The sequence below is a fragment of the Hyla sarda genome, chromosome 2 (genome assembly GCF_029499605.1).
Source record: "Hyla sarda isolate aHylSar1 chromosome 2, aHylSar1.hap1, whole genome shotgun sequence".
NCBI classification, from domain to species: domain Eukaryota; kingdom Metazoa; phylum Chordata; class Amphibia; order Anura; family Hylidae; genus Hyla; species Hyla sarda.
The window spans coordinates 390,284,583-390,311,741 of NC_079190.1; the positions used below are offsets into that span (position 1 = coordinate 390,284,583).

Sequence of the window (27,159 nt, forward strand, 5' to 3'; positions counted from 1 at the left end):
CCAAGCCTCGTTTTCGGTCATTTCCGACAACTAACAATATGATTGGTCGCGAGCGGTGATTGACACGCTAGCCAGCCACTGACGTTAGCGGCTGTGAATTCCTTCCCGTTAGTGTACCACCCCTGCAACGCATCACGTGATTGGTTGAAACCACACCGGCCTCCGCTCCGGTAAATATGGCGGAGGTCAGCTTGAGGTTGTTACGGAGTAAAGCTCGCCACCGTTTAGTAGAAGAGAGGATTGCGTGTGGCGGGAAACATGCCTGCATGTTGGTCCTACCATTTGTGGCACCCAGTGAGCCTATTAACGCTGATACCAACTTTAGGATGCAGTTATATACATTGTGGCCCTCAGGGGCCCCCGGGAGCCGGACTGTAAAGCCCAGACAGGGGGTGCGTGTGTATTCTCAATGGACTGGATCCAGAGCCTACTATCACCAAAATGGCAGTCGCAGAAATGGCACCCAGGGCGTGGAGTCTTCTCTATATAAGAGCCGCACTGCGTACTACGACATCTTGGAGGTGACGGGTAACGCCACACAATCCCAGATCAAGACGGCCTATTACAAGCAGTCCTTCCGCTACCACCCAGACCGGAACGCTGGGAGCGAGGACGCTGCCAGGCAGTTTGGGCACGTGACGGAGGCCTACCACGTGCTGGGCAGCGTCAGCCTAAGGAAGAAGTACGACCGTGGCCTCTTGAGCCTGGAAGACGTCCGCTCCGCCAAGAAACCTAGCGGGAAGAGCAGTAGCCCTTCACGTAAAGAAGCCGGTGGCCAGAGAGACGCGTCCTCATCCTCCAGGACCCCCGCCAAGCCCATGTTTGATTTTGACGCCTTCTACCAGGCCCACTACGGGGAGCAGCTGGCCCGGGAGCAGCTGTGGAAGGCACGGAGGGAGCACATAGAGAAGATGAAGAAGCAGGAGAAGAACATGGCCTTCCAGTTCAACAAGCTGGGCGAGGTGTCCGCTCTGCTGCTCGTTGTGTCCGCCGCCGCTCTGGTCCTGTTGCTACGATAAAGACAATTTCTCCATGATATCGTATACAAGAAGAAACGTCGTGGGAATGGTTTAAACCAGTGTTTGCCAAGCAGGATACCTCTAGCTGTTGCAAAACTACAACTCCCTGCATGCCCGGACAGCCTTTGGCTGTCCGGGCATGCAGGGAGTTGTAGTTTTGCAACAGTTGGAGGCTCCTTGGTTGGGGAAACACTGGTTGAAACCAGTAAACCAGGTTTTCCAATGGCAGTTTTGGCTTATAATGAATGGGGGAATCATAAGTGTATGTGGATGTTTCCATACCTCTTGTTCATTTTAATGCAAAGTGACCCAGCTTGGGCTAAGTTCACACTGCTGTTATGCTTCATCCCATTCTTGGTCTGTTTATTTGCTGCCGAACAGACCTAGAACGAGTCAGGGCACAATGGACACCACTGACGGATCCCGTTGACTTATATGGGGTCTGGCAGGGATCCAGTATTTTACAAGTTGAGCGGAGGAAAACAAATAGGACATGCACTATTATTTTATTTTTTTTCCTTCGCTCAACCCAGTCATTACGGTAAACTGGCCGACAGAGCTCTATTTACTAGAGCACAAAGGCAGTGTGAACAAGCCCCTCTCTGGTGATAATGTAAAGTGAGGGCCCCCGGTGTCCAGATTGTCTAGACATAAGCCGGCAAGACATTCATTGCACATACAATTGAATGTATTCTAATTGACGGGTGTAAAGAATCCCTTTTTAAGGGTTTTTCCAATATTAGAAAACGTGGCTGCTTTCTACCACATCAGATTGTAGTTCACCCTTTTGGAAGTGAACGGGCCTGTGTGGCAATACCTTACATAACCTTATTGTGTGTAACGCCTAGATAAAGTGAAGGGACATAATTTACATCATCCTGTTTCTGAGCTTTCCCTGGGCCATGACCATAGTTCTTGTAATCGGGTTTTGCACATTGTTTAAAAAAAAATACAGCAGCAGAATTCTGATTTTATTGTTATAAATTGTGATCTGTAGAAATGTTCTTAAAAGGGATACTTTTTTTTTTAATTTTTTTTTTTTATTAACTGGTACCAGAAAGTTAAACAGATTTGTAAATTACTTCTATTAAAAAATCTTAATCCTTCCAGTACTTATTAGTTGCTGAATTCTACAGAGGAAATTCTTTTCTTTTTGGAACACGGCTCTCTGCTGACATCTCTGTCCGTTTTAAGAACTGACCAGAGTAGGAGAAAATCCCCATAGCAAACATATGCTGCTCTGGACAGTTCCTAAAATGAATTGAGATGTCAGCATAGAGCACTGTGGTCATGATGTCAGCAGACAGTTCTATGTTCCAAAAAGAAAAGAATTTCCTCTGTAGTATTCAGCAACTAATTAGTAGAAGGATTAAGATTTAATAGAAGTAATTTACAAATCTGTTTGACTTTCTTGTACCAGTTGATAAATAAAATAAAAGAAAAAAAAATTTCCAGTGAAGAAAAGAAAATTCTAATCGACTGGTGCTAAAATGTTATACAGATTTGTAAATTACTTCTATTTAAAAATCTTAATCCTTCCAGTACTTATCAGCTGGTTTGTAGTGCAGAGAAAGTTATGTAGTTATTTCCAGTCTGACCACAGTGCTCTCTGCTGCCACCTCTGTCCGTATCAGGAACTGTCTGAAGCAGAAGTTTTCTATGAAGATTTGCTATTGCTCTGGACCATTTCTGATAATGACAGGTGGCAGCAGAGAGCACTGTGGTCAGACTGGAAATCCTACACAACTTCCTCCAGGGCATACAGCAGCTGGTAAGTATCCCTTATTTTGTAGATTGTCAATTCATAGTAAAGGTGTATTTGCATCTTCAAAAGTTATCTCCTATTTACTGCATAGGAAGTAACTAGGTGATTGGTGGTGGGTCTAGATGCTTTGATCCTGAAAACAGAGAACATTTGTCCCCAGATGGGGGGGGGGGGGGGGGGGGGGGGGGAATGCAACCAGCACACCATTCATTCTCTGTGGCGCTTCCGAAAATTGGGGGACATTTATCAAAACCTGTGCAGGGGAAAAGTTGCCCATAGCAACCAATCAGATTGCTTCTTTCATTTTGCAGAGGCCTCTTTATAAATTAAAGAAGTGATCTGATTGGTTGCTATGGGCAACTGGTGAACTTTTCCCCTGCACAGGTTTTGATAAATTTCCCCCATTGCTCTTAACTTTTGGAGGTAGGAGAACACTTTTAGGGTTAGTTGACTTTGGGTGGGTGGCTTCAAACCAAATGGCCCTACAGGCCCTAGGATGTGTTTGTATACAGCTTAATTCGTGAACAAGGAAATGTAGGAGTGTCCTGGACATAAATTTAGTAGTACTACTACAGCCAGATATTTACCTTTATCTGTGCCAGTGAATAGAAAGAACCCCAATAGAACCATTTCTCAAGATGGATAAATGTTGCCTGCACACCAGGGGGTAACTATTCCAGATTATCCAATAGTCTGGTTCCTTGGCACATTTTAACCTATGTTAAAGGGGTACTCCGGTGGAAAACTTTTTTTTTTTTTAAACTGGTGCCAGAAAGTTAAATAGATTTGTAAATTACTTCTATTAAAAAAATATTAATCCTTCAAGCCTTTGGCTGTCCGGGTGTGCTAGGAGTTGTAGTTTTGCAACAGCTGAAGGCACACTGGTTGTAAAACACTGGCACAGGGTCACAGTTTTCTGCCTTACAGCCCACTCCCTTTCACCCATCCCTGAAACCCCCTCTCACCGTGATGGAGACACAGTTTCTCCGCACATCTCCCAGCCTTTTTCCCCGCCCTCACCCCACATCCCCCCGATAGCTGTTGCAAGACTACAACCCCCAGAATATCCTCCACAGTCTAAGCGGCGGGGAGATGTGTGGACAAACTGTGTGCCCATCCCCCAGAGAGACAGATTTGTATGTTACTTCTATTAAAAAAATCTTTATCCTTCCAATACTTATTAGCTGCTATATACAACAAAGTTGTTTTCTTTTTGGATTGCTTTTCTTTTTTCTGTCCATGGTGTTCTCTGCTGACACCTTTGTCCATATCAGGAACTGTTCAGAGTAGGAGCAAATCTTCATAGCAAACCTCTCCTGTTCTGGACAGTTCCTGATACGGACTGAGGTGTCAGCAGAGAGCACTGTGGACAGATAAAAAAAAAAATCCAAAAAGAAAGAAACTTTCTCTGTAATATACAGCCGCTAATAAGTACTAGAAGGATAAAGATTTTTTAATAGAAGTAATTTACAAATGTGTTTAACTTTCTGGCACCAGTTGATTAAAAAAAAAAATGTTTTCCACCGGAGTACCCCTTTAAAACAATAAACCACCTGCTGCTTCCCTGAAGCCTCCGGTATCCTGTTCCCTGCCTCCGCTGTGGTTTACGCATCAGACTGCTGCACAGGTTATCACCAGCCACAGTAATGTCCCACCTTGGCTGGTGATTGGTCCAGCGGTAGTGCAGAATATTGAGCCCCAGCACCAAGAAGACGGGGCCCAATACATCACACTGCGTATTGCGTTCTGCTGCAGGAAGCGATACCGAAGGCATCGAGTTAGCGGTAGGAGGTAAGTAGAGGTTTATTGTTTTAATGTCGATTAGCTTGGGGAAGATTATGTAGAAGAAAAAAATAGTCTGACGTGAGAGAACCCCTTTAAACCTAGGAAGTGTCACATTTGTAGGACTGAAGCTGCGCAGCCCTATTGCCTTACTGTGTAAATGACTGAAAAGTAAGTGACTGGACAGAGTCCGGAGGTGAAAGTTTATGGTGCTGTAAACTGCTGTTTCGAAGCATTGAACGTTCTCCAAAGTGTGAAATCCTTTGGAGCAATGTTTATATTTCTTTTGTTGTTGTCACTTTTAAGTACTGTTTTTTTAATAGCCAATTCTCCAAAGCAACCTAAGCTGTGCATGGGGTGTGATACCGTACAGATGAAACCAGTGCCTTTCCTACGTGTATTCTCCTGAGTTCAGGACCACCGCACTTTATCATATTTATTGTGATTGTATATATTACAGAAATGTACAGAACCGTATACATAAAAATGGTTATGGAAGACTTGGTACTTTTGTAGTGTTGAATTCTTTTTCTTGACACTAAGCGTCTTACCCCTTCACCACCTGCCTTGGAGATCTTTGAACCTGTAGTTGGAATCCAGCAATGGAATGGGAGAACGGGCAAGCTGGGAGTTGTAGTTTTGCAACATCTGGAGACACTCTGTTTGGAAAACACTGTATAAGGGCATGGGCACAATGCTATGACTAGTGTTGAGGGCCTAATACAGTGTTTCCCAACCAGGGTGCCTCCAGCTGTTGCAAAACTCCAACTCCCAGCATGCCCGGACAGCCAAAGGCTGTCCGGGCATGCTGGGAGTTGGAGTTTTGCAACAGCTGGAGGCACCCTGGTTGGGAAACTTGGGCCTAATATCTTCTGCCCTTGTTCACAAATTCCTGTTTCTCAGAATGACGCTAATCCGGTTCATCCAGTTTTTCTTGGGACCCATTCACAAGACAATTTCAGAATGGAATTTGGCATGGAAATTCTGGTGCAGCAATCTCTCAGTTGTGTTCAATGGGATCCGGCTGCACCGTGCACGCCGCAAAATTTCTGCAGTGAAAAATTGTTACAGAAAAATTCCAGACTCTGCAGAAAGAATGAACACGGTTATTCTTTTAATGGAATCCTCTCGGAAATACATTGCCATCTATGGATATGGCGCATGTCCGAGCAGTCCTAACGCCAACTGATTCAGCACAGTATGTCCTGCTGGATATTCTGCTGTGTGAGCCCTTACTAAGAGTGATACCACTATAAGATAATTGCACAAACTCTACCCCAGGCGAGTAAGGGGACCAATAACCAAACCCACGGGCCTAAATCCGGGGGTGAAAAACCCCTATTAAAGCCCACCCTTAAAACTTTACTTTTATTATAATGTTGATGTAAAAGAGTGTTTCTTAAAACTCAGATGATGATGTTGGTAGTAAACGTATTATTAGCCAGCTGGCTTATATAAGTCACAGTGGAAATGCAGTATCCACTTTATAAACACCAAACATCAAGAACAATATTAAAATCCAGTAAGCGTATCTCATATGTGGATGAAAAGCGCTTTTTTGGTGCACTACAGGGCTCAGAAGGAAAGGAGCGACAAAATGCGGGGAGCTTGTATGAGAGGTGCCCAGCCAGTACTGATACCTCTCCCTTAGCCAGGGGAAGGTGAGCTCCAGGAGAAGCAACATGGAGCCTGTATCCCGTGCTGAGACTGGATCCTACTACAGTGGTGGAGACGGTTAAGGATCTCCCTAAGAAAGTTAAAGGGAAAAGTAGAGAAAGTGTGTTATGCAGGAGGAAGTAGCGCATGTGGGTTCCCATTGTGATTCTTGCGTTAAGAAAATTGTGGAAGATGGCTCCAGCTTTTACTAAGAGTATGCAGGATGTTGTAAGAGAAGAAATATGGGCATGCATGTCAGCTTGGCCTACTCAACAGCCTTATCTTAGCAGGCGTGAGGGGCCAGATCACCCGTCTGTGGGTAAACCAGATAAGTCAGACGTTTATGATGTGGAAGAAGGGGATCCTTGTTTCCTGCAAAAAATGTAGAAGGGCTTATTAAAGTTGTCAGAGCCACAATGAATATAGAAGAGAAAATAGAACCAAAAATCATACAAGACCGTATTTTGAGGGTGTGGCTCCCAGAAAGCGTGCAGTATTTCCAGTGCATGATGCTTTAACCTCTATTATTAAGAAAAAGTGGCAAAGGCCTGATAAGTTGTGCCTTCCTCCATCAAACGGAAATATCCTTTTCAGGAGGAGGACTGTTCTAATTGGAACAGGTCTCCAAGGATTGACCCACCAGTGGCAAAGGTTACGAGGAAAGCTGCTTTGCCTTTTGAGGATATGGGTTCATTTTGGGAACCGATGGATAGAAAAGATGATGGCTTTTTTAGAAAGACTTGGGAAGCTACTGCGGGGTCCTTTTAAAGGGGTTCTCCGGTGCTTAGACATCTTATCCCCTATCCAAAGGATAGGGGATAGGATGCCTGATTGCGGGAGTCCCGCCGCTGGGGACCCCCGGGATCTTGCACGCGGCACCCCGTTTGTAATCAGTCCCCGGAGCGTGTTCGCTCCGGGACTGATTACCGGCGACTACAGGGCGGGCGGCGTGTGACGTCACGCCCCCACCCCCGTGTGATGTCACACTCCGCCCCTCAATGCAAGCCTACGGGAGGGGGCTTGACAGCTATTATGCCCCCTCCCGTAGGCTTGCATTGAGGGGCGGAGCGTGACATCACATGGGGGCGGGGGCATGACCTCACACGCCGACCGCCCTGTAGTCCCCGCTAATCGGTCCCGGAGCGAACGCACTCTGGGGACTAATTACAAATGGGGTGCCCCGTGCAAGATCCCGGGGGTCCCCAGTGGCGGGACTCCCGCGATCAGGCATCTTCATCCCTATCGTTTGGATAGGGGATAAGATGTCTAAGCACCAGAGTACCCCTTTAAACCAGTCACTGCAACTACATCTGTGGCTAGATCTCTAAGAGTGTGGATTGACCAGTTGGGGGAGCAAATGAAACGGTACCCATAGAGATGAGCTTTTTGCATCCATATCTATCCTGGCAGCAGCAGCGGATTTCATATCTGACGTCTCAGCAGATACCTTAAAGAGTACCTTACATCAAAAGATTTTTTTTTTTTTTATAGTTTATAGATTAATTTTGTAATTTGATTAAAAAGGAAAAATATTTTTTAATATGTGTTTTTTATTTAGAGATTTTGGCCACTAGGGGTCTCCCTAGGAGTCCCTGTTTCAGTGATTTCGGACACCGGGCCTGGCTGCTGAGTCCGAAATTGCATACTAAGCACAGCTCCCCGCCTGTCAATCAGACAGGTACGAGCGAGTGCTGTGCTCGTATCACTGCAGGGCATGATAGCTCTGTAAGCCAATGTTCCTTCTCTCTGTATGGCACTTGTAAAGCCAAACAGACAGGAGGAGACTCAGAGGCTGCTGACCCTGCCCTGTACTCAGCCTGTATGCGTGCTCCCAAGAGGGAGCGTAGCATACAGGAAGAAGGGCGGAAGGCGTCACTGGCAGGCCACAGATGACGTTGTGCCTGTCGGGCCACGCCCATTTCTTCCCCTCGTACACAGCTCAAAACTGTACAGGGTACATTCACATGGACGAGTTTACAGTGAGTTTTCTGCTTCAAGTTTGGGCTGAGGCAAATTTTTCGCCACAGTGCAAACTCCTACCGGGAAACTCACCGTAACCTGCCAGTGCGAATGTACCCTAAAAACACTACACTAACTGTATAAAGGGTAAAACACTACATATACACCCCCTTACACTGTCTTCCCCCCCCCCAAAAAAAGAAGAAAAACGTATCGTACGGCAGTGTTTCCAAAACGGAGCCTCCAGCTGTTGCAAAAAAACAAGAACTCCCAGCATTTCCAGACAGCCACTGACTGTCAGGGCATGCTGGGAGTTTAGCAATAGCTGGAGGCACCCTGTTTGGGAATCACTGGCATAGAATACCCCTATGTCCACCCCTTTGCAATCCCTAATGTAGTCCTCAAATACACATGGTGCTCTCTCACTTCGGAGCCCTGTCGTATTTCAAGGAAACAGTTTAGGGCCACATATGGGTTATTTCCGCTTTTTCTCCTTTAACCCATTATGAAAAGGGGAAAAAAAAATTTTACACTAACATGCTGGTGTTGCCCCATACTTTTTATTTTCACAAGAGGTAAAAGCAAAAAAAAAAAAAAAAAAAAATTTGTACCGCAATTTCTCCTGAGTACGTACATTTGAGGCCTGAATTGGTGATTTGCACAGGGGTGGCTGATTTTACGGCGGTTCTGACATAAATGCAAAAAAATTTACACTCACATGTGACACCATTTTAGAAACTACCCCCTCAAGGAACATAGAAAGGGGTATAGTGAGCCTTAACACCCCACAGGTGTTTGAAGAATTTTCATTAAAATTGGATGGGAAAAAAAATTCACAAAAATTCTGGTGTTACCCTACATTTTTCATTTTCACAAGGGAAAATAGGAAAAAAGCCCCCAAAATTTTGTAACCCCATTTCTTCCAAGTAAGAAAATACCCCATATGTGGATGTAAAGTGCTCTGCGGGCGAACTACAATGATCAGAAGAGAAGGTGCGCTATTGGGATTTTGAAGAGAAAATTTGTCCGGAATTGAAGGCCACATGTGTTTACAAAGCCCCCATAGTGCCAGAACAATGGACCTCCCCGACATGTGACCCCATTTTGGAAACTACAACCCTCATGTAATGTAATAAGGGGTACAGTGAACATTTACGCCCCACAGGTGTCTGACAGATTTTTGGAACAGTGGTCAGTGAAAATGAAAAATGTAATTTTTAATCTGCACAGCCCACTGTTCCAAAGATCCGTCAAACGCCAGTGGTGTGTAAATACTCACTGCACCCCTTATTAAATTCTGTGAGGGGTATAGTTTCCAAAATGGGGGTCACATGTGGGGGGGGGGGGGTCCACTGTTCTGGCACAACGGGGGGCTTTGTAAACGCACATGGCCCCTGACTTCCATTCCAAACAAATTTAACAAAAAGTTGCCAAACACCTGTGAGGTATTTGTGAATCAATATGTAATTTATTTGGAATGTCTGTTTTCCTTAAAAGCAGAGAGCTTCAAAGTAAAAAAAAAATGCTACATTTTCAATTTTTTCGTCAAATTTTGGAATTTTTCACCAAGAAATGATGCAAGTATCGACAAAATGTTACCACTAACATGAAGTAGAATATCTCACGAAAAAATTATCTCAGAATGAAAAGTAAAAGCATCCCAGAGTTATTAATGCTTAAAGTGACAGTGGTCAGATGTGCAAAAAATGGCTGGGTCCTTAAGGTGAAAATGGGCTGGGTCCTTAACCCCTTAAGGACCAGGTCAATTTTCACTGTTGGACCAGAGCGTTTTTTGCACATCTGACCACTTTCACTTAAAGCATTAATAACTCTGGGATGCTTTTACCTATCATTCTGATTCCGAGATTGTTTTTTCGTGACATATTCTACTTTATGTTATTCTACTTTATGTTATTGGTAAAATTTTGTCGATACTTGCACAATTTCTTGGTGAAAAATTCCAAAATTTGATGAAAAAATTTAAAATTTAGCATTTTTCTAACTTTGAAGCTCTCTGCTTGTAAGGAAAATAAACATTCTAAATAAATAATATTTTGATTCACATATACAATATGTCTACTTTATGTTTACATCATAAAATTGACAAGTTTTTACTTTTGGAAGACATCAGAGGGCTTCAAAGTTCAGCAGCAATTTTCCAATTTTTCACCAAATTTTCAAAATCGGAATTTTTCATGGACCAGTACAGGTTTGAAGTGGATTTGAAGGGCCTTCATATTAGAAATACCCCACAAATGACCCCATTATAAAAACTGCACCCCTCAAAGTATTCAAAATGACATTCAGTAAGTGTGTTAACCCTTTAGGTGTTTCACAGGAATAGCAGCAAAGTGAAGGAGAAAATTCAAAATCTTCATTTTTTTTAGACTCGCATGTTCTTGTAGACCCAGTTTTTGAATTTTTACAAGAGGTAAAAGGAAAAAAATCCTCTCAAAATTTGTAACCCAATTTCTCTCGCGTAAGAAAATACCTCATATGTGTATGTCAAGTGTTCGGCGGGCGCTGTAGAGGGCTCAGAAGGGAGGGAGCGACAATGGGATTTTGGAGAGTGAATTTTTCTGAAATGGTTTTTGGGGGGCATGTCACATTTAGGAAGCCCCTATGGTGCCAGAACAGCAAAAAAAAAACACATGGCATACTATTTTGGAAACTACACCCCTCAAGGAATGCAACGAGGGATACAGGGAGCCTTAACACCTCACAGGTATTTCACGACTTTTTGTTAAAGTCGGATGTGTAAATGAAAAAAAAAAATTTTTCACTAAAATTTCCCCCAAATTTTACATTTTTACAAGGGGTAATAGGAGAAAATTACCCCCAAAATTTGTAACCCCATTTCTTCTGAGTATGGAAATACCCCATGTATGGACATCAAGTGCTCTGCTGGCGCACTACAATGCTCAGAAGAGAAGGAGCGCCATTAAGCTTTTTAAAAGGGAATTTGTTTGGAATGGAAGTCAGGGGCCATGTGTGTTTACAAAGCCCCCCGTGGTGCCAGAACAGTGGAACCCCCCCCCCACATGTGACCCCATTTTGGAAACTACACCCCTCACAGAATGTAATAATTAAAATTTTCATTTTCACGGACCACTGTTCCAAAAATCTGTCAGACCCCTGTGGGGCGTAAATGCTCACTGTATGCCTTATTACATTACGTGAGGGGTGTAATTTCCAAAATGGGGTCACATGTGGGTATTTGTTTTTTTTTTTGCGTTTATGTCAGAACCGCTGTAAAATCAGCCACCCCTGGGCAAATCACCAATTTAGGCCTCAAATGTACATAGTGTGCTCTCACTCCTGAGCCTTGTTGTGCCCCCGTCGAGCATTTTACACCCACATATGGGGTATTTCCATACTCAGGAGAAATTGTGTTACAAATTTTGGGGGTCTTTTTTTCCTTTTACATCTTGTGAAAATAAAAAGTAAAGGACAACACCAGCATGTTAGTGTAAAAAAATTTTTTTTTTACACTAACAGGCTTGTGTAGACCCCAACTTTTCTTTTTCATAAGGGGTAAAAGGAGAAAAAGCCCCCCAAAATTTGTAGTGCAATTTGTCCCAACTACGGAAATACCCCATATGTGGCCCTAAACTGTTTCCTTGAAATACGACAGGGCTCCGAAGTGAGAGAGTGCCATGTGCCTTTGAGGACTACATAGGGATTGCATAGGGGTGGACATAGGGGTATTCTATGCCAGTGATTCCCAAACAGTGTGCCTCCAGCTGTTGCTAAACTCCCAGCATGCCTGGACAGTCAGTGGCTGTCCGGAAATGCTGGGAGTTGTTGTTTTGCAACAGCTGGAGGCTCAGTTTTGGACACACTGCCGTACAATACGTTTTTCATTTTTATTGGGGGGGACAGTGTAAGGGGGTGTATATGTTGTGGTATACCCTTTATTTTGTGTTAGTGTAGTGTAGTGTTTTTAGGGTACATTCACACTGGCGGCGGTTTACAGTGAGCTTAGCGCTAGGAGTATGCGCTGCGGCGAAAAATTTGCCGCAGCTCATACTTGAAGCAGGAAACTTACTGTAAACCTGCCCGTGTGAATGTACCCTGTACATTCACATGGGGGGGGGGGGGGGGGGGGAAACCTCCAGCTGTTTCAAAACTACAACTCCCAGCATGCACTGACAGACAGTGCATGCTGGGAGTTGTACTTTTGCAACAGCTGGAGGCACAATGGTTGGAAAACCTTCAGTAAGGTTCTGTTACCTAACTCAGTATTTACCAACCAGTGTGCCTCCAGCTGTTGCAAAACTACAACTCCCAGCATGTACTGATCGCCGAAGGCCATGCTGGGAGATGTAGATATGCAACAGCTGGAGGTACACAACTACCACTCCCAGCATGACGAGACAGCTGTTTGCTGTTAGGGCATGCAGGGATTTGCAGTTTTGCAACATCTGGAGGGCTACAATTTAGAGATCTCCAAACTGTGGACCTCCAGCTGTTGCAAAACTACAAATCCCAGCATGCTCTGACAGCAAACTGCTGTTTGGGCATGCTAGGAGTTGCAGTTTTGCAACATCTGGATGGTCACAGTTAGAGATCACTGCCAGTGATCTCCAAACTGGGGCCCTCCAGCTGTTGCAAAACTTCAAATCCCTGCATGCCCTAACAGCTGTCTGGGCATGCTGGGAGTTGTACAGTTTAGAGACCACTGTATAGTGGTCTCAAACTGTACCCTCCAGATGTTGCTAGGCAACTTACCGGCTTCCGTCGGATCCAGGGAGCCAGCCGCACGACATCGCCGGACTCCGATCTCCTCCACCGATGGTCGCCCGCAGCCTCGCCCGCAGCCTCGCCCGCGGGGTAAGTGGACGTCGGCGCCAGTCCTCTGTCGGTTCCCCGTTCTGCCCCACCTATTGTGGGTGGGCAGAGCGGGGAAACCGAAAGTAAAGCCCCCCGCCCCCGATCTGCTATTGGTAGTCGCGTCTAGGCCACCGATAGGAGGGGTGGCACCCCTGCCACCTCACTCCTATGCCTTCAGGGGGATCATGGGTGTCTGGGATAACCACAATCCCCGTTATATTCCGGGTCACCATAGACCCGTATGACCCGGAATAGCCGCAAATCGCAAGTGTGAATTCTGATGACCCCCCTGGGCATTTGCGCGGGGTGCCTGCTGATAGATATCAGCGCGCGGCAGGGACCGAAATTCCCACGGGCGTACAGGTACGCCCTTGGTCCTTAAGGGGTTAAGAGGTTAAAGGGGTACTCCGGTGGAAAACTTTTTTTTTTTTTTTTTTTATCCACTGGTGCCAGAAAGTTAAACAGATTTGTAAATTACTTCTATTAAAAAAATTCTTAATCCTTCTAGTACTTATTAGCTGCTGAATACTACAGAGGAAATTATTTTCTTTTTGGAACACAGAGCTCTCTGCTGACATTGTGACCACAGTGCTCTCTGCTGACATCTCTGTCCATTTTAAGAACTGTCCAGAGTATTAGAAAATCCCCATTGCAAACATATGCTGCTCTGGACAGTTCCTAAAATGGACAGAGATATCAGCAGAGAGCACTGTGGTCATGATGTCAGCAGAGAGCTCTGTGTTCCAAAAAGAAAATAATTTCCTCTGTAGTATTCAGCAGCTAATAAGTACTGGAAGGATTAAAAATTTTAATAGAATTTAAATAGAAGTAATTTAAAATCCCCATAGCAAACATATGCTTCTCTGTACAGTTCCTAAAATGGACAACAGAGGTCATCAGAGAGCACTGTGCTCGTGACATAAGAGAAATCCAAAAAGAAAAACATTTCCTCTGTAGTATACAGCCCATAAAATGTATTGGAAGGATTAAGATTTTTTAATAGAAGTAATTAACAGATCTGTTTAACTTTCTGGCACCAGTTGATTTTAAAAAAAAGTTTTCCACTGGAGTACCCCTTTAAGGAAGGGAAGGGAGATGTATTATCCAAGTCCAAAGTATGTGCTATGCCATGTGAAGGGAATTCTTTAGAAACTAGACCATGTCTTACAAAAGGCTTTGGATAGAAAGAAGAGCTTCTCTGCTATTTCTTCCTTTCCCTTCCCTAATAAAAAGCCCTTTTGGGGAGGGGGGACTTTCGTAGAGGGTCCTTTAAATGGGCACTGTCACCAACTTTATTTTTTGATATGTTGTAGTACTTATGTACTACAACATATCTCTAATATACTTTTATTATTTTTTTATTTTATTAAAATTGTTTAATTTACATTTGAAAACCGCCCACTAGGGGTCTCCCTCCTGGTGGCCGGCTGCAGCCTGGCATGACGTCACGCCTGAAAAAGGACCGATGCGGCCGGGCATCGGTCCTTTTTCATTCAACCTGCGCTCGCTCCCTGCCTGTCAATCAGACAGGCAGGGAGCGAGCGCATTGGCTCCCCGGCCACTGGCTGGGAGGCCACTCCTCCCGCACATCGCCGCCACCGCTGTGAGGTGGTTTTTTGCGCCCCCGTAGATCCATGCGTCCGCTCCTCCCCCAGTTCTCCGAAGATTTCCGAAGCTAGAGCTGGGGGAGGGCAGAGCAAGGGGAGGGAGGAGGTTTACGCCCCCTCCCTCATCTCCCCTCCCTGAGCTCGGCTGGACGCAGATCTCTACGGCACGCCCCCTCCCTGAGGACATAGATCACCATGGTAGGTCCCCTCCCTCATCTCCCCTCCCTGAGGACGTAAATCTCCACGGCAGGTCCCCTCCCTCACCGCCGCCTTGTCGCCGCCTCTGTCCCTGCACGCTCGCTGCCGGACTCTGCAGTAAGTGTAATTGGGGGGGGTGTTGTGATGGAGGGAACGGGGCATGGCGGGGGGGGAGAAGACGGGCTAGCGCCGCATGTAACTAATAGTTTATGTACACATGGTGCCTCCAGTTGTTTCAATACTACAACTCCCAGCATGCCCTGACAGCCAATAGATGTCAGGGCAAGCTGGGAGTTGTAGTGATGAAACAGCTGGAGGCACCCTGTGTAGATGAACTAAGGGCGGAAGCCCCCCAGCAGGCATCAGTGACGTGGTGCCTGCTGGGGAAGTCTGCCTGGTAGTGAGCACACTACCGGGCAGACAAAAAGCATTTTTAATATAGTAAAAATAAAAATCTAAAGCAGGGAGGGGGTTAGGGATAGATGTGCAATAGGCAGGGACAGAAAAAAAAATAGGATGGTGGGAGCTACCCTTTAAGTCCAAAGATTGGAGGGGCCAAAAGAGAGGCAGAGGCTTTATATTTATCACCCCTGAGTCCACCAAGATGCCAGGTCAACAATGACTGGAGGCTCCCAGTGGGAGGCAGGTTGTCCCATTTTTATCCAGAGTGGGAGAAGATCTCTGCAAACCCCTGGGTACTATACACAATAAAGCATGGTTTAAAAATTATTTTTTCATGTCTTCCGGCCTCCAAATTTGTAATTACAGACTTTTGGTCACAACCAGAGAAGCAGGCTGCACTCAAGAAAGAGGTTTTTCTCTTCTGGACAAGAAAGTTCTGGCTCAGATTCCGGTGCAAGAAAGGGGACAGGGGTTTACTCAACCCTGTTTCTGGTAAGAAAGCCGAATCGCTCCTTCCGTACCATTATAAATCTAAAGACACTGAATCGTTCCCTGAGATATGACAAGTTTCGCATGGAAACAATTCAGTCGGCAATCCTGAACCTGAGCCCGAATTGTTTTATGGTCGCCCTGGATTTAAGGAACGCGTACTATCACGTCCCGATTTTTCAGGATCACCAGAGGTTTCTCAGGGTGGCTGTAGTCTAAGGGGAATCCCTGGTACACCTGCAGTTTCAGGCTCTTCCCTTTGGTCTCTTCACAAAGCTAATGGCAGTAGTGATGGCCCATGTGAGGGAGAAGGATGTCGTCCTTGTTCCATATCTAGAAGACTTCCTGATCATTTCAGACTCAAGGGAGCTCCTGTTAAAACAGGTTCAGATAATGCAAGCCATTCTTGTGAAATTAGGCCTGGAGGTAAATCTAGACAAGTCCCACCTGATCCCATCTCAGATATGTACCTTCTTAGGGATAGGTCTAGATTCCAGGAGCCAGATTTCCTTTATGCCTTAGGCCAAGATAGCTGATTCAGGACAGAATATCACTTCTAATACAGGCGTTTCAGATCTTACTCAGACAGGCTATGTTGGTCCTGGGTCTCCTCACCTTTTCCATCCATGCAGTTCAGTGGGCCCAGTATCATACCAGGAAGCTCCAGGAGCACATTCTTTCCTAGTGGGACAGGTTGGAGAGCTCCTAGACCTGTTGGTGATTCCAGCCCCTGTAAAAAGATCCCTCTCCTGGTGGCTAACTATAGAAAACTTAGGTGTCCCTGGCAGACTGGCCATTAGCCATAGATGCCTTCTCACAGGTTTGGGGTCACCTGTACACCTTTCCTCCCATGAGACTATTTCCTCGAGTACTCAGGAAAATAAGACAGGACAAAGCTATGGTGATAGTTATTGCCCCCTTCTGGCCAAGGAGAGTTTGGTTCACGTGGCTCCGGAAGCTGTCTGTTGCACCCCCCTGGATCCTTCCAGAATCCCCAAACCTTCTACGTCAGGGCCCAGTGTTACATCTATTGATTTCCAATCTGCATCTGACAGCATGGCTGTTAAGAGGGACATCTTAGCTGAAAGGGGGCATTCGGACCAGGTGATCACGACCCTGTTGGCCAGTCGTAAAAAGGTGACTTCCCAGATATACCTGAGAAGTTGGAAGGCCTTTTTTAGATTTTTTGGCTCTCCAGTAAATATGTTAGAGGCCCCCAACATTCCTAGCATTTTGGATTTCTTACAAGCAGGCCTAGACAAGAACCTCCGTCCTAGCACCATTAAAGTTCAGGTCTCTGCACTATTTGACTACGGACTGGCTGAACATCCTTGGATTGAAAGATTTTTTAATGCAGTGGTTAGGTTGAGACCAGTTGTTAGACCCTCCTCTCCTCCCTGGGATTTAAACTTAGTATTAAATAGTTTAACTAGATCTCCATTTGAGCCCCTTCAGGAATTGCCCCTTAAAATCCTGACATTTAAAGGGGTATTCCAGGAAAAAAACTTTTTATATATATCAACTGGCTCCAGAAAGTTAAACAGATTTGTAAATTACTTCTATTAAAAAATCTTAATCTTTTCAGTACTTATGAGCTTCTGAAGTTAAGGTTGTTCTTTTCTGTCTAAATCCTCTCTGATGACACCTGTCTCGGGAAACGCCCAGTTTAGAAGCAAATCCCCATAGCAAACCTCTTCTAAACTGGGCGTTTCCCGAGACAGGTGTCATCAGAGAGCACTTAGACAGAAAAGAACAACCTTAACTTCAGAAGCTCATAAGTACTGAAAGGATTAAGATTTTTTAATAGAAGTAATTTACAAATCTGTTTAACTTTCTGGAGCCAGTTGTCATATATAAAAAAAGTTTTTCCCTGGATAACCCCTTTAAACTTACCTTTTACTAGCCATTACATCAGCTAGGCGAGTGGGGAGAGATTACGGGGTTCTCTATTAATAAGCCTTATATGACTATTCTTGATGATAAGGTTGTTTTTTCTACTGACCCTGCCTTTCTCCCCAAAATTGGTATTGAATTTCCAAAAGTCCCAGGTTGTTACATTACTTTCTTTCTGTGACGCCCCTAAAAACTATTAAGAGAGGAGTTTCAATTGCTTAGATGTCAGAAGATGATTTTTCTTTACCTTGATGCTTCCAAAAGTTGGAGGAAGCCTCCCCAGCTTCTCCTCCAGTTTGAAGGTGTGAACAAGGGGAAGGCGGCTTCTCCTAGGCCGGTAGCCAGATGGATCAAGCAGGCTATTCAGTTAGCTTATTCAGAGGCAGGGGTTACGTCTCCAGTAGGATTCACAGCACACTCGACTAGGGCAGTGTCTAGGGCTTCAGCTTCCCTAGAACAAATTTGTAAGGTGGCCACCTGGAGTTCTCCTCACACCTTTAGACATTACAAACCTAATCTTATGAGGGACGAGGATCTTTCTTTTGGTAGAAAGGTTCTTCAAGCTGTGATCCCTCCCCCCCCCCCCCCATAATAGTCACTCTAGCCTAATCTACTCTTGAAGGCTAGGGGATAAGATGTCTGGTCGTAGGGGTCCCGACTCGGAGCCTCCATCACTGCGTGGAGCTCACACAGGTGGGTGCTGCATTAGAGATCCCGGGGGTCCCCAGCGGCAGGACCCCTGCGATCAGACATCTTATACCCTATCCTTTGGATAGTGGATAAGATGTCTTAGGGCCGGAGTACCCCTTTAAGGGAAACTGACAGCTTGGTAACCATGCGAGTGCACTGCTAAAATAGCAGAGCACAGTCGTAGCTTCCGCCTCATCGCTCCCGAAGTCCTAGGAGGAGATTTATCATTGCATTTAGAGCTTTTTTTTATTTGCTTACACCGGGTGCACAAAATGTCACACGTGCGCCTAAGCACTTTTTTGGGACACCCCCCCCCCCCAATGGTATGCAAAATATTATGCATGTAAGGAAAACAAATACTTTAAAACTCACTTTCCAAAGACCATGATAAAGGTCCCCACTAGTGATGTGGAGCCTATGCCTATTTCTGCCATACTAGTAGAATGCTCACAAGAGCACAAGCTTTCACTTCATTAGGACGTTAGAGTGAGTAAAGATGCAGAATATGGGAGCATGGAGGAAGAAGGCAAGAAAGCCCGGAAAGCCGGTGTAATGATGAGAACTGTGTCCCGAACAGCTGATAGAAATGCTGAGTCAGCACAGGCACTGTGATTGGCTGAGGTGCAGTTTTTTGCAGTCTAGCTCAGCTCACTATTTTGCTGCCTGGACACCGTTCTCTGCAACCCCTCCACTCTTATGTACTCAGCTTTTCCCCAGCTTTTCCCTTGCTGCCTGGACACAGTTCTCTACAACCCCTCCACTCTTATGTACTCAGCTTTTCCCCAACTTTTCCCGATCTCTGGCTCGTTCTGGCAGCTGTCGACCCATCTGCACTAAAATGTACAGTGGAAAATCCACATGATTTAGCATTTCCGCGATGTGTGGCCATACCTTTAGGGCAGTGGTCTCTAAGTTGTTGTCCTCGCGCTGTTGCAAAACTACAACTCCCAGCATGTCCAGACAGCAGTTTGTTGTCTGGGCATGCTGGGAGTTGTAGTTTTGCAAGATGTGGATGGCCATAGTTTAGAGAGCTACAGTCATGGCCGTTAATGTTGGCACCCCTGAAATTTTTCAAGATAATGAAGTATTTCTCAGAGAAAAGGATTGCAGTAACACATGTTTTGCTATACACATGTTTATTCCCTTTGTGTGTATTGGAACTAAACCAAAAAAGGAGGAAAAAAGAAAATTGGACATAATGTCACACCAAACTCCAAAAATGGTCTGGACAAAATGATTGGCACCCATTCAAAATTGTGGATAAATAAGATTGTTTCAAGCATGTGATGCTCCTTTAAACTCACCTGGGGCAAGTAACAGGTGTGGGCAATATAAAAAGCACACCTGAAAGCAGATAAAAAGGAGAGAAGTTCATATTGTCTTTGCATTGTGTGTCTGTGTGTGCCACACTTAGAATGGACAACAGAAAGAGGAGAAGAGAACTGTCTGAGGAGAAATTGTGGAAAAATATCAACAATCTCAAGGTTACAAGTCCATCTTCACAGATCTAGATTTGCCTTTGTCCACAGTGCGCAACATTATCAAGAAGTTTGCAACCCATGACACTGTAGCTAATCTCCCTGGAAGGAAGAGAAAAATGTAAGAAAGGTGTCAACGCAGGATAGTCCAGATGGTGGATAAGCAGCCCCAAACAAGTTCCAAACGATATTCAAGCTGTCCTGCAGGCTCAGGGAGCATCAGTGTCAGCGCAAACTATCTGTCAACATTTAAATGTAATTAAACGCTATGGCAGAAGACCCAGGAGGACCCCACTGCTGATACAGAGACATAAAAAAGCAAGACTACATTTTGCCAAAATGAAGCCAAAATCCTTCTGGGAAAACGTCTTGTGGACAGATGAGACCAAGATAGAGCTTTGTGGTAAAGCACATCATTCTACTGTTTACCGAAAACAGAATGAGGCCTACAAAGAGTTTCGACAGCTGCCAGAGCGAGCACATGATAAAAAACATATCCTGCTGCTGGTTGTCTGAAGGGGAAGAAGGGAGGGCAGGTGTAGTGAAATGTTCCCCTGATCTGTCCGCTCAGACTGCTGCCAGAGCGAGCACAGAGATCGGGAAAGGCTGGGGAAAAGCTGAGTACATGAAGTGGAGGGGTTGCAAAGAACTGTGTCCAGGCAGCAAGGCAGCTGGGGAAAAGCACAGAGATCAGGAAAAGCTGAGTACATGAGAGTGAAGGGGTTGCAGAAAAGCTGAGTACATAAGAGTGGAAGGGTTGCAGAGAACTGTGTCCAGGCAGCAAGGAAAAAGCTGGGGAAAAGCAGAGAGATCGGGAAAAGCTGAGTAAAGATTGGAGGGGTTGTAAAGAACTGTGTCCAGGCAGCAAGGCAGCAAGGAAAAAGCCTTGGGAAAAGGGGAAAACTGGGGGGAAAGCTGAGTACATGAGAGTGGAGGGGTTGCAGAGACCTATGTCAAGGCAGCAAAATAGTAAGCAGAGCTAGACTGCCCCCCCCCCCAACAACCAATAGTATGGGGCGGGTGTGTGCACCTCAGCCAATCACAGTGCCTGCGCTGTTCTCTTCATTACAACAGGACAGGATAATGGCTGTTTGCAGCCACATTTACCCAATGTGCACAGATCACTACCCAAATGAGTGAAGAGGTGACTAAAGACGGCTGGGCAGCAGCTACAAAAGAAAAGAGCGGGTCTGCTGCCGAGAGAGGGTCCCTCGCACTGCACCAGTTGATGCTTTGGAGAGACGTTAATGTGCCGCAAAGCAGATATATAGGATTGGAAGGCAAAGTGAGAAAGAAACAGGATTTATTTGTTTATATCAGAGGATCATAAAGAGTTACATCAACCAAACTACTGCGCAGACTTAGTGACGCGCAGCGCACACACAGAACAAGAAGAGGTGTCTGAACCCACCTCCGCAGAGCCTCAGTGCACACGCACGCTGCAGCCACACTCACAGGCTGGCACTCTAGTGGTGCCACCAATACCGTGTACACACCCACTATACACCGTTCTCCATCACAGAGAGTCCTACAATGTAACTATTCCACACATACACGAATACAAGAAGATCAATGTCATAGAGGAGTGCTCACTTAATCCAGTATACAAATAATATACTATCACACTCAGATGAAGATGTATTTGTATACACTTCCCATCCGGGATTCCATGTGGGTCTATAATTGGGTCGAGCTTTGTGTAGACCTTCCAAAACAGTATACACACAGCACCAGACATACAAAACTGCTGCATACATAAAGGTACAATCAGCAAGAACACAGCTCAGCTTTTTTTTAACAAACTATTCCGCTATATTAAGCATTATGCCATGTCACATGTATGTGTGTTTGTCCTCCATACAATGGATTGTGTTTGCCGTCCATACAACTGCAGCATTTTGCAGTCGGGAAAAATATTTCACAATCGTTGTGAAGATTTTCTGCACTTTGATGACCACAATTCTGATATCATTCTTTTTTGATTATATAAACAAGAAATACCTCACCATGTAGTATACAGTACTTTAAGGCTAGGTTCAGACTACGGAAATTCCGCTTGCTAAAGTGTATAGTGTAGTGAATGGGTTTCTGTTCACAAATTCACACTTCGGAATTTGTGAAGCGGAATTTGTGACCGGAAAATCCGCTTTAAAATTTCTGCCTGAAGAATGGGGTTGCTCTTTCTTCAGTTGGAAATACTCACGGAACACATTGCAGTCTATTGGAGACTGCAGTGTCCGCGCGGTCCTAGTGCCGACTGATTCAGTCGACGCTGGCTGCACTCGGAATCTCCAGGCGGAAATTTTCTGCCCGGAGATTCCGTAGTCTGAACCTAGCCTAACACTGCCAAGCCTAACCCTTTCTAATGACATAATGTAGAGGTTTCTATTTTTAAAGGAAACCTGCCATCAGCTTCATGCTGCCTGAACTACTAGTCATTGAGGCTGTCCCTGGTCGCTTCTCCTCTTCCTACCAGCCATGATTGATAGATCTTGATAAGTTTGGGTAAGGGGCAAGTAGAAGCCTCCAGGGATTGCCCCAATGATTCTTAGTTCAGGCAGCATGAAAGTGATGAAAGGTTCCCTTTCATTATGTCATGAGAAGGTTAGTGTGAAGTGGACATTGTTAAAGTGCTGTTAATGTAGGTTCAATGAACTCCTATCTTTTTGCATCCATCATGCTTGCATTAAGTCGCTCAATATGTCTAGTGCAGGGCATGAGGTGGGCGGTGTACACCAGAAAGTTGTCTTATGCCATGCTCCGCTCTTTCAGGACCTGCTTTTAACATGACACCTCAGATCAGTTCTATATAGTGTCCCTTTGACAAAGTGGCAACATTGTTAACATCCACAATCAAACATTGCAAAGGAACATGAGAAGCTTTGGTGCAGGTTTTATCCACTACATACTAATATCTCTTATAGCCATGTGATTAAAGGAGTACTCCCGTACAGGGCCCTGGCAGTCTGTGGGAAGGGGGCGTGTCGACCACCGCATGAAGCGGTGGCTGACACGCCCCCGCACTACAACTCTATGTAAGAGCTGGAGGATACGTTTTCCAATACTGGACTACTCCTTTAACTCATTGTAACAGAAACAGCTTAAAAGGAGGATTCCGCTATTAGCAAATTAATGTTATTCTTTGTATAATGAAAAGTTATAAAAATGTCAATAAAACATTCCTTATCAGTTCCTCACTGTTTACAATTCGTTCTCGTCATGTGATGATCTTACAGACGCACGACTGTTCACAGTGCGTATATCACAGGGGTCTCTTGTAGTGCGCCCTGCATCTCTCCATTATATGCCTACTAGAAGTAAACCATGAAAGTTTACACAGAACATATATATATATATATATATATATATATATATATATATACACAGAGTAATATTTATTTGCTGAAACTGGAATGTCCCTTTAAATAAAACCAGTTTCTGATAAAAAAAAAAAAAAAGAAAGCAATATGTTTCGCTTAAAAAAAAAAAACTAGCTTTAATGGCACTGTCAGCTGTCCCATATGATCCTTTCTACATTAACAATCGTTTCTTATGGCTAACGTACATACAATTATGTTACACAAATAAGTCAGAGATCAAACAATACTGTACATAAAAGGAACACAATTCTTTGGCGAGATAAAGTCCAAAAGGAATGAATGAATAAAGCCATGCTATTCGGAATAATAAACTAGGGGATTCATAACAGCAAAACAGAAAGGCACATATATGTACCACAGGCTTTAAAGAAGCACTGAGCCTAAAAGTTGGCAGCGTATAAAAAAAAAAAAAATGCATGGAATATAAAGTTATGTAAACGTTTCTGCAGGATTTCAGACTTGAGACATAAAAACAGCACCAACCTGTCTGAAAAGCTGAGAAAGGAGAACAATAAAATTGCATTCAACAGCATGGCAAATGTACAAAGAGTAGACTTTCTCTAGGACACTACGATTTCCTTTTTTCCCAAAGCCGTTACAAAATGAAGGTCTGATTTTATGTATTGTTTACTTAAAGGGGTACTCCGGTGGAAAACTAATTTTTTTTCCTACTGGTGCCAGAAAGTTAAACAGATTTGTAAATTACTTCTATTAAAAAATCTTAATCCTTTCAGTACTTATCAGCTGGTGTATGTTCCAGAGGAAGTTCTTTTTTTTTTCTCCTTTTTTTCCTGCTCTCTGCTGACACCTCTGTCCATGTCAGGAACTGTCCAGAGCAGGGGAAAATCCCCATAGCAAACATATGCTGCTCTGGACAGTTCCTGACATGGACAGAGATGTCAACAGGTCAGACTGGAAAGAAATTCAAAAAGAAAAGAACTTCCTCTGGAGCATACAGCATCTGATAAGTACTGGAAGGATTAAAATTAAAAGTAATTTACAAATCTGTTTACCTTTCTGGCACCAGTTGATATTAAAAAAAAAATAGTTTTCCACTGAGTTGTCCAGTTTTACATGAGTATAGTGCAATCATTTTATATACTTACAGATTTTTACCACCTATCTCCAGACTTTATAATCCTCTCTGTACCGTAGTATCAGAAACAGTACAGTTGTAAGGGTTTGATATAATGTACCAGTGTAGGGAAATATTTCAGACTGGGATGTTTAGCTCATTGAAGACTGTCTAGACCAATGTCTCCAAAGTGTGAACCTCCATATGTGGCCAAATTACAACTCCTAGCATGTCTGGGCATGCTGGGAGTTGTAATTTTGCCACACCTCGAGATTCACACTTTGGAGACCACTGGTTTAGACTAAATACACTTGAAGAAAACACCTTACCTGCAATGACTAAAATAAAAGAAATAAAAAAAAAAAAGCATACAAAGTTTCATAACTTTTTTATTATACAGTTATTAAAAATGGGTTTAGTTTGCTTAAAGGAGTAGTCCAGTCCTGAAAAACTTATCCCCTGCCATAGAGTTGTATTGAGGGGGGTGTCGGATGCCGCTTCATGCGGTGGTCAACAAGCCCCCTTCCCACGGGCTGCTGGGGCCCCGTACAGGAGATCACGGGGGGCCCCAGCTGTCACACACCCCTTAGGATAGGGTATAAGTTTTTCAGGACTGGACTACTCCTTTAATTCCTGTTTGTCAGTAGGGTTCCCGATAATAAGCTGATCACAGGATATCTTGCTGGGACCCCTAGTGATCCATTATAATCTATAGGGGGAACTTGCAGCAAGCATTAAATTCCCTTGTTCACATATAAAGAAAAACAGTAACCCACACTGACCACAAGGCTTAGGCCATACGATTCTGCTTCATATCCTCCAGCAGACCCTGTTCCAGACTTCCTGCAGGGCACTCAGAGGCCTCTGCTGGAGGACATGAAGCGGAGTCGTATGGCCTAAGCCTTGCGGTGAGTGTGGGTTACTGTTTTTCTTTATACATGAATATTGCAGTGACTCAAGTTTATTTCTGGTTCCCAGCACCGCCAGAACTGCTGACCCAGGACCTAAGTCTCCCATAGTGACTGAACTACAAGGGCTGAGAAATACTATTAAAATTGGTAGCAGTAGTGCCACTTTATCTTTTCTCTTGAGGGCTAAATGTTAAATTCCCTTGCAGTGCCACAACCAGAGAAACATAGCATTACAATTCCCATTGATTGGTTGTCCATGTAATGTACAGATATACAGTGGTCCCTGAAGTTATATTAATTGGTTTGTATGTTAAAACAATCTATGGAAAACCTGGTTATGAAGCCTCAAAATGTTATCCGAAAATAGGCAAAAGTGAGGATTAAAGAAAAATAAGTAGATAACTAATACAGATATAGCAATTCCTTCCATTTAAAAGTAAGGAAAATCTGCTGGGAGCTGTAAATCACTGTCTATGTAGTGGACAGGAGCTTCTTCAGGGTCCTGTACAGTACAGTACACGCAATGTCCTAAAAAAGTTAAATGGTGCTGCCCTTACCTGTGCCCAAAGAAGCAGTTTACCTTGGCACAGGTAAAGAGTAGTACATAACCTGTAGTACAACCCTGTACTGTAGGGAGGCACTACCAGACAACCAATCAGTGCATGCACTTCAGTAATACTGTTACACTATGCGCTCCGGCCTCACACGCTGGCCGTAAGCGCATGGTCCCCTTACCTTCTGCTGCCAACGGGGCTGGCACTCGCATCGCGGGACGTGCCCACATGCAAGCCCCAGTCCGTCACTCTCCGGGTGTTTCTCCTGCCTCTGCCTCCACCTCTCTGCTCCGGCGCATGTGTCCCAGTCCCTTAGGGCGTGCGCGCACCGGAGCTTTAAGATTTAAAGGGCTAGTATGCTCATTAGTGTACCCACCTGTGGCTTGTTTATAAATTCCTCCACCCTCCTCAGTTCTCTGCTGGATCTTTGTTGCCTTGTGCCCAAGAGAAAGCGCTTCTTTGTATTTGCTTGCCGTGTAATAGATCTCCTGCTCTTGTGACTTGACCTTGCTCCTCTGCCGCCTGCCTATTGAACTCCTGCTACGTCCTGACTACGCTACTGTGCCGCCTGCCCTGACCTACTGCTATCCAGACTACGAGTTGCCTCATCCCTCCTGTGCCTCGCATCTCCTCAGCTGCCTGTGTGGTCGAGCCGTGCCAGGGGTAGCGACCTGGGTGTCGCCTGCAGCAGCGGGTTCTGGTGAAAAACAAAGGCATCTTAGACTCCGCTCCCTGGTACGGTCCGAGTCATCTGCCACACAGGTCCAGCGGATCCACATACACCGGAGCTCCTGTCTTCAGAAACGTGAGTGTTACAGTAAGATCCGGCCATGGATCCCGCTGAGGTACCCCTGCCTGAAGTTGCGGATCTTTGATCTTTCCTCCATTGTGATACGTCACTCACAGCAGTTGGCCCGACAGGCACAGCAATTTTCTCAACTTGCAGCCATGATGCAACAGCTTTTGGCCTTGCAACAGCAGCAGGTACCACAATCTGGCCCACACCCACCTCCAGCTCCTGCAGTGTCTCCTGGCTCCCAGCTGCACCTGCCTTTGCCTTCCAAGTATGATGGGGATTCCGAGTCATGCAGAGGCTTTGTTACACAGTGCTCCATGCATCTGGAGCTCATGTCTGATTTGATTCCGATGGAACGTAGTAAGGTGGCCTTTGTCATTAGTCTACTTCCGGAAAAGCCCTGGCTTGGGCTACACCCTTTTGGGACCATGGTGATCCAGTATCCTCCAATTTGTCGGCATTCTTGGCAGAATTTCGCAGTGTCTTTGAGGAACCCACACGTGCCTCTTCAGCTGAGACAGTGTTGCTGAACCTCTGTCAAGGGAATTCTACCGTTGGTGACTACGTGGTTCAATTCCGCATTCTAGCCTCTGAACTTGCCTGGAATGAAGAGGCCTTGTGTGCCACATTCAAAAAAGAACTGTCAAGCAGGATTAAAGATGCCCTTGCCGC

General features: G+C 44.9%; 1 protein-coding gene across 1 annotated transcript; it reads left to right on the forward strand.

Annotated features, from left to right (window-relative positions):
- Positions 1-37: 37 nt before the first annotated feature.
- Positions 38-2,375, forward strand: DNAJC30 (DnaJ heat shock protein family (Hsp40) member C30). The gene has a single exon (XM_056558637.1). It carries the CDS (start codon positions 177-179, stop codon positions 1,017-1,019), a length of 843 nt encoding a protein of 280 aa, XP_056414612.1. The 5' UTR covers positions 38-176; the 3' UTR covers positions 1,020-2,375.
- Positions 2,376-27,159: the final 24,784 nt, after the last annotated feature.

Bases quoted from the DNA above. Each gene is read 5' to 3' on its own strand.
- DNAJC30 (XM_056558637.1), top strand. From the start codon at position 177: ATGGCGGAGGTCAGCTTGAGGTTGTTACGGAGTAAAGCTCGCCACCGT.